An 8,738-nucleotide genomic window follows, 5' to 3' on the forward strand; every position below is an offset into this window, starting at 1 on the left:
AGAAAGAAAGAAAGAAAGAAAGAAAGAAAGAAAGAAAGAAAGAAAGAAAGAAAGAAAGAAAGAAAGAAAGAAAGAAAGAAAGAAAGAAAGAAATAGATGGATATGTCTATATAATGGAATTATTATTCAGTAATAAAAAGTTATAAAGTACTGAAATATGATACAACATGGATGAACCTTAAAAATACGTTAACTCAAAGAAGCTAGTTGCCAAAAGAACATGTATTATATGATTCCATATTTATGAAAAGTCCAGAATGGGAAAATCTATAAAGACAGAAATATTAGTGGTTGTTTAAGGTATGGGAAGGTGGAATAGAAACTGACAACTAATGTTAGGGGGTTTTCTTAAAGAGGGACAAAAATATTCTAAAACTGGACTGTAGTAATAGGTCCACAACCCAGTGAAAATTTAAAAATACTTCATTATAAACACTTTGAATGAACTGTATGGCATGAAAATTATATCACAATAAACTGCTTAAAATTGAAGAGAAAAATAATTTTTAAATAATTCTCTTACAAGTAATTGAAACAATAAGAAGGATGTTATAACATTAAGATGTACTTAAAGTGCTTCCTCTAATGCTTGAACTTAAGGAATAGCAAACCCCTTAGCCTATTTTAAATAGCCTCCACTAACAAATCATAGTTTAAGAATACTAGACTTTTTCCAAAGCAGAAACAAACACTTTCAGATATAAAGTTCTATGATATGATAGTTAAGTAAACCTAAGTGATTGCAAATCCTATGAAATACCAACAGAGTACACACACACACACACACACACACACACACGATGATGAAGAAGAGAGAGGAGGAAGAAAAGAGCATGGGAAAATAAGTATCCTGTCAGAATAAATCTGCATCTTATTCTATAATATACAGTAACTTTCAAAACTTGAGACTTCTCGGCGTAAAGCACTATAATTTATGCTTTACTGTGCTAACCACCCATGAGGAATAATTTTGCCTTGCTGTATTAAATAAATACAAACCAAAATTACTAAAGCAACACCCATAATTTTTTTTTAATGTTTTATTTATTTCTGAGAGAGAAAGAGAGACAGTGTGAGCAGGGGAGGGTCAGAGAGAGAGGGAGACACAGAATCTGAAGCAGGCTCCAGGCTCTGAGCTAACCGTCAGCACAGAGCCCAACACGGCGCTCAAACCCACAAACCATGTGATCATGACCTGAGCTGAAGTCGGACGCTCAACCAACTGAGCCACCCAGGTGCCCCGCAACACCCATAATTTATCAGGTACTTAAATAACCTCAAAATGATATAAAATTATCCTGGCACATGACCAATGGTCAGTGTGAAGTGCTAGGTATCTATTTACTAGTTATGAAAGTAATATTTCAAATTCTTAAATATCAAACAAAAGGAAAACCTTTGTCCAGTGTACTCACCCTATGTCTAAACTCACCTATACACTCACCTATATTCTAATTAAAATCAGTATTTCTTTTTTTTTAAATTTTTTAAATGTTTTATTTATTTCTAGGAGAGAGAGAGAGAGACAGCGTGAGCAGGAGAGGGTCAGAGAGAGAGGGAGTCACAGACTCTGAAACAGGCTCCAGGCTCTGAGCTGGCAGTCAGCACAGAGCCCGACGTGGGGCTCGTACCCACGAACCGTGAGATCATAACCTAAGCGAAAGTCGGACGCTTAACCGACTAAGCCACCCAGGCGCCCCTTTTTCTTTTCAAATCCCCATCCCAGTCTGACAATATGAAGTGTTGGTGAGAATGTACGATCACAGAATGCTGTGACACACAGCTGGCACGGATACAACCCTGTGGAGAGGAAGCTGGCAATATTCAATCAAGCTGAAGGCAAGCCCTACACTTCAGCTGATACTCCATCTCGAGGTGGCTGTCCTGGAGCTACTCAGAGTATGTTCCATGGAATAATGCCAGGCCTTGAGCTAATTTTTTTGCTGGTCCACCACAAGACAGACATAGAAATGGAGAGTGTTTCAAGAGTTCTATGGTAATTTGACAGAGAAATTTTTGTTCAAGAAATCTTTATATAGTAAAACCTTGGCTTGTGAGCATAATTCATTCCAGAAACGTGCTTGTAATCCAAAGCAACTATATATCAAAGTAAATTTCCCCATAAGAAATAATGGAAACTCAGATGATTCATTCCACAACCCAAAAATATTCATATAAAAATGATTACGATAATATAAAATAATAAAGGAAATACAAAATATAAAGAAAAATAAACAAATTAACCTGCACTTACCTTTGAAAACTTTCATGGCTGGTGTGAGGGAGACAAGAGAGGACGGTTATTGTGTAGGATGACTTTCACCATCACTAACAGATGGTGACTACAATACAGTATTAATAAACTCTTGTCATATACTGTATTTAATGTAAATGGCACTAAGGCAGTAAAGGAAAGGGTCTATATCTGCTGGCAGCCTGACCTAGAATGAAGCAAAGCATTTCTAAGCTCACTTTTGTCTGGAAAAGCAAAGGACTGTCCATAGGTGCTTTGAAGTGACAAAAAATACACTAGTGCCAATTGTGGGCACCTTCCAACGTTCTGAAAAATCACTGATTTCTGCCAAACACCACGGCCTGAAACTGAGCATCCAAGCATGGAAGACAATCACCCACAATCCCACAGTGAGAAAGAGACAGACAGAGAGAGAGAGAGAGAGAGAGAGAGAACCACCATTGGCTCAGTGGTGGTCATGTGCCATTCAGCATCACATAATACTTGCACTGCAAGACATTGCTCATTATCAAGTTAAAATTTATTAGAAATGTTTGCTCATCTTGCAGAACACTCGCAGAACAAGTTACTCGCAATCCAAGGTTTTACTGTATTTTCTTATTTTCTTAGTAGTTTTTATTGTATTTTACAAAAGTACTGATCTACAACATATTGGAATCAACATCCAACCAATCAACACTCAAGTCTTAAGAAGCACTGCCCTAGGGCAGAAGAATACTTGTATAAGAATGTCCACTGTAGCAATCTTTTCAGTGAAAACTGAAATCGGCCTAAATGCCCAGCAAGTGAAAAACAGAATATTAAAAGGAACAATCTAAGTTAAATGACTCAACATGGATGAAGCTCAAAAATCAGATATGACTCCACATAAAAGTGATACAATATAGAGGTATACACACACGACACACGTGCGTAGTTAAAGCATAACAATCATGCATGGAAATGATAAACACCAAATTCAAGATGATGAGACTGCCTCGGAGGAAAGTAAAAGGGGAAACTGGGGAAAGGTACACAGAGTTACTACTTATAATATAGTCTTTCTTTAAAAAAAGGCTGTTACAAACAAGACCAAAATGCTAATTTTTGACAAGGCAAAATGGATGATGTTGGTTATATCATTTTCTAAAACTTGTCTATATATTAATATTATTTCTTTTAAAAAACACCAAAAATGAAAACAATGAGAAAAGTGGTAATAAACTGACAGAAACTGCTACACAGGGAAAGATTATCAGAGTTAAAAAAAAAAGGGGGGGGAGGGACAGAATTCAGATTGGAGAACCAGGAAGTCTTCTTGAAGAAAGTGACTTTTACACTGAAAAGGGAAGGATCTGTAAGGATTAGCCAGAGTGGGGGTGATGTTCAGACAGGAACAACAGTGTAATCGTCCTAAGGCAAAATGAAAGGTGTGCAGGGCAGTGTGGACCCTGCGAGTCCTAATGAACCATGGCAAAAAGCATGCACATTGTGGGTGAAGTCATTAAAGGACCTTAAAGCACAGAAGTGACATAACAGAATTTGTATTTTAGAAATATCCTTCTGGCTGTTTGCTTTGGAAAGACTGGAGGAGGTAAGAAAGTAGAAACACAGAGGTTGTTGAAAGACAAGAGATGATGGTCAACATTCATTTGGTGGCAATGTAAACAGAAATATAAGATTCGAATCAGGTTACGTTTCAACAAAGGCTGACAGGATTCAATGATAGAGATGGGCAAGGGAAGAAAAGCAGAGAGGGAGACAAAATGTCAAAAAATGGACAAGACACCCATGAGATCAGATAAACTTGTTAGAGATGTGTTTGAAATTTAATCCTGAATTTCTTAGTTCTCGCCAACAATGCAGAACCCGTCATTAATTACTTAATTTACAGAGTCTATAATATGAAAGCAAACCAGCAGTTGAGAAGAACAGCTACTCCTGGTAGAGAAATTTAACAAAAATACCTCATAAAAGCAATACAGTGTGTCACAAAAGAAATTCCCTAAACAATATCCTTATGTACGTTCATAATGTTTTATAATCCTGCTTCTATCACATCTCTTAATATTACTGTTACAGAAATACTTAGGTATGCACACTCTAAGTTCTAGTATAACCACTGAAACAACAAAAATAGAATGAAAAAGGGGCGCCTAGGTGGCTTAGTTGGTTAAGCGTCCGACTTTCGCTTGGGTCATGATCTCACGGTTCGGGGGTTTGAGCCCCGCGTCGGGCTCTGTGCTGACTGCCAGCTCAGAGCCTGGAGCCTGTTTCAGAGTCTGTGACTCCCTCTCTCTCTGACCCTCTCCTGCTCACGCTGTCTCTCTCTCTCTCCTAGAAATAAATAAAACATTTAAAAAAAAATAGAATGAAAAAATTTTAATCCAGCACATCCAGCAGGGAGGCACCGGCCATTCTGGAGCCTAGCTGTGGGTCTGCACACTAGACTGAGATTGGGGGCTAGAGGGTTGGCTTTATGTATCCAAGGTTCAATTTGTTGCCAGAGAGAATTACAAATGTGCAACAGATGAAATATGGAATAAGCTCTACTGTGTTGGAATAGTGTGTTGGTATAAACTCATGGTTTTTAACAGATGATAGATAAGGCAGGTATATAAATAGATAGGAAAGAGAGAGGGAGGCTAGGTGTACACCTATGATACACTGGGTAAAATTATACAAAAAAAGGGGGGTATATAAAAGAATATTTTTAAGACGTTAATTACACTAGTGAGGAAAAGGAACACAGGGATGGGATGAGGAGGAGCACACAAGAAGTTAAGGATATTGATAATGTTCTGTTTCCTAAAATAGATGATGCTCATTTTATTATTATGTTATTACACTTCTTAACATACATTTTGCATGTGAGTGTTCTCTCAACATGGCATAGCAAGAGGCTAGAGTTAAGTCTTAACATGAGCCTTAACAACCCAACCAGACTGGAAATTCAGCCTTTCCACTAACTTCCAGGAAGAGCATGTCATTGTGGTTTATTTGCTTTAAACAGACAACAATGCTCAACCGTGACTGTTTGTTCTAATATAGACACACTTGTTCCTCAAAGCCTCCCCTTCATGAATATTCATCCTTTCGATCTCACCAAATGTACCTTAACCTTAAAAAATAATAACATTCACACTTGTGGGGATGAGCACTGGGTGTTATGTGGAAACTAATTTGACAATAAACTATTTGTTAAGAAAAAAAAAAAGAAAGCTTAAAATAGAGTATATTCAATAAAATTTTACCTTTCTTGACAAAGCAGAAAAAAAAAATATATTTAAAAAAAACCAAAAACAAAGTGAACCATTGGGCATATCAAAACCTGACCTCTCATTAATGGCTTAATTTGCAACACAATAGCAAAATAGCCAGCCTATTAAATGGTTCATTCAAATATTAATCATCTGGACATATTCCAAAATATTACCATGGTTGGATTTTTAAAACTGATTTGGCAGTGTTACTTCTAATTACATCATGTCTAAAAGCAGATTGAAGGCCTACGAAGTAAACATCTGAACACTGGGAATAAAGTAAGCCTGAAGCCACAGGCCTTGTCATGGTTATCCTTGTGAACTTAAATGATTCTTCTATGAATGGCTCTCCGTTAAGTAGACCTATCACTAATTTCATTTCAAAACACCAGTATGGTTGATTGAATCATTATTTACTTTTAGTTTGGTTTAATATTAAAATGATTAAAGTTTGAATAAATCTTTTAAAATATGAAAAAAAAAATAACATTCAAAGAGATTTCACCAAATAAGGATTCAACTAAAATATGACTACTGAAGCAATTAATAAAACCCTTAAGAGAACTGCTGTCATCACATCTATCTAGGCTGGCATATAAGGGTTTTTTACAGACAGGTTGATTTATAAGAGAAAAACATAAGATATATTTCTTTTAGACTTTCAGCTAAACAAAGGTCCGTTTTGTATTTTAACTTTCTCCTGACTATATATTATTTTATAAAAATGACTTACCATCCCACTGGAATTATTAATTCCATTCATATTAATTTTGGTTACAAATCTAACTGATGGAGGAGCTTCTGGGTATTTAGGTCCACATTCTACTTTCAGGCTATATATTCTGTTTTCATAATTTGTCTGGAAGGCAAAAAATATATATAATAATATTCAACAGCTAATAAAGAGGAAAAGTACAATATGAATATATTTAATATTACTTTATGATAAATAATTTATTTTTTTTTACATTCAAATTTATTTGATAAGCAAACCATCTATAGATTTCACTTACCCAAATTGATCCACAGCTTCCTTTCCCTTAAGTAAGAACTATTCATTCCCAAGTGGAGTCAGATCTGGGATATTAAACTACTGTAATTTAAAATTTATGCAACAATCTTGTACATATTATTTCAACACTTAAAAAGAACCACCTGTATGAAAGTCCACCAAGTTTAACAGTCCACATCCATTAACATGCCCAGTATTTGGATATGTACAGAAAGGACTAACATCAGAGAGATCTCAAGGAAATCATCCAGTCTGTAGTACTTCAATCTGGATGCACATTAACCTCTCTACAAAATTTGCTTTAAAAAATAAGAACAATGGGGGCACATGGGTGGCTCAGTTGTTTAAGGGTCCAACTCTTGGTTTCGCCTCAGGTCATGATCTCACAGTTGATGGGTTTGAGACCCATGTCAGGCTCCATGCTGCCTGCTTGGAATTCTCTCTCCTTCTCTCTCTGCCCCTCCCCTGTTCCCTCGGTCTCTCTCTCTCTCAAAATAAATACTTTAATAAATAAATACTAAAAATAAGAGTAATAGCCCTCAAGAAATACTATAATGTTAAAAATACTCAAAGTATGTGGAAACAACCAGAACTCTCAAACTTCACTGTGAGTAGAGGATGGTACAACCATTTAGGAAACAATTTGGCATTTTCTTATAAAGATAATTAAGTGTATACCTACCTACCCTATGATGTAGCAATTCCATTCCTAGGCATTTTATCAAAAAAAAAAAAAAAAAAAATGGAAACAAGCATGTTCACAAAAGACTTTTTAAAAGAATGCTCATAGCAGCTTTATTTCAAATAACCACAAAGTAGATAAAATCCAAATACCATGAACACAACTGATAAATACATTATGGTATATATCCATACAGTAAAATACTACTCAGTAATGAAATGAAACACTACTACTACTGTATGGAACAACACAACAAAATCTGAGACATTGTGCTGAGTCACAATAAGCAAACCAGTAAATACACACACTGCAAGATTCCACTTACACAAAATTCTACAACATGCAAAACCGCTCCTGAGTGAGGAGCAGTGGCTGGGGGGAGGTGGGAAAGGGCACAGCTGACTGAAATAGTCTATATCCAGACAGGAATATAGGCAACAAGGTATATTTGTGGAAACTCATGGTAAAATTGTGCATTTCCTACATGTAAATTATACCTCAACTTTTTAAAATTAAGTTAAAAAACTCTAAGCTAGGTTTTTAGAGTAAACATCATCTTAACTCAGGACACCTTGGTCTAATTTTATCACTTCAAATTAAAAAAAACAAAAAACAGCCACATCTTCTGTTATCTAATCAATAATAAAATAAAAAACAGTAAAAAAAGAAATATTTACAAAATATATACTATAGTCAGGTACTTTCCTATTGTCTAATTATTAAGTCACTTAATTCTCCAAATTTAATAGGCATAGTAGCTCCATTTACCTTATAAGGAAAACTTGGAAAAGTCACTAAACCTCTAATGCTAAAAAAATATTGTTTCAGAAAATTTAAAACACAAACATGTATGGAAAAACAAAATTGCTGATCATATAAATCCAAAGCACTAGAATAACAAAAAAAAAATGAGGGATCTTAATAATGCACTAAAAAATTTAAAAACCTGTAACCAAGTAACAGTATAATAAGGTAAAAATTTTCCCATTATGCTGGTTAGATGTAGATACCTGAAGCTCGGGACAAACTGCTCTAAATACAGCACCTCCTAAAGAGAAAACAACTAAGGTGAGATAGTAACTCCTGCAGGTTTTATTAAAAGGCAACTGAATGAGTGCACAAGCCCTCACCCTCACTGGGTTCCACACGTCTCTGAGGAAGTTGAAAGATGGTGACAGAAGGCAAAAAACTCACTGGCTGTGCCTTTGTAAGGTGCTCCCCTCTTGCCCCTTTCTTGCTTCCAAAGGAAGTAAGAAGAACCTTCAAGACGACTACTCTCAGAAAGGGGAAGGCCCAGGGGCCTGGGGGGGCTCGGTCAGTTAAGCACCTGATTTCAGCTCAGGCCAAAATCTCAAGGTTCGTGGGTTCAAGCCCCACATCGGGTTCTGTGTTGACAGCTCAGAGCCTGGAGCCTACTTTAGATTCTGTGTCTCCCTCCCTCTCTGCCTCTCTCCTGCTCATACTCCATCTCTTTCTTTCTCAAAGATAAAAATGTCCAAAAATAAAAAAAAATTAAAAAAAAAAGGGAAGGAAGGAAGAAGGACTGAT

At 36.1% G+C, this 8,738-nt stretch overlaps 1 protein-coding gene across 1 annotated transcript in view; it reads right to left on the reverse strand.

Moving 5' to 3' along the window:
• LOC144238182 (ubiquitin-conjugating enzyme E2 variant 2) overlaps window positions 1-6,355 on the reverse strand; it is a gene marked incomplete at its 5' end in the record, with an annotated part of 24,509 nt that extends 18,154 nt beyond the window's left edge. The window contains one exon of the mRNA XM_077771928.1: window positions 6,230-6,355. Coding sequence (XP_077628054.1) covers window positions 6,230-6,355 — 126 coding nt within the window. The remainder of the gene's footprint in view (window positions 1-6,229) is intronic.
• Window positions 6,356-8,738: the final 2,383 nt, after the last annotated feature.

This window comes from Crocuta crocuta, unplaced genomic scaffold (genome assembly GCF_008692635.1).
Source record: "Crocuta crocuta isolate KB4526 unplaced genomic scaffold, BGI_CrCroc_1.0 scaffold1705, whole genome shotgun sequence".
Taxonomy (NCBI): Eukaryota; Metazoa; Chordata; class Mammalia; order Carnivora; family Hyaenidae; genus Crocuta; species Crocuta crocuta.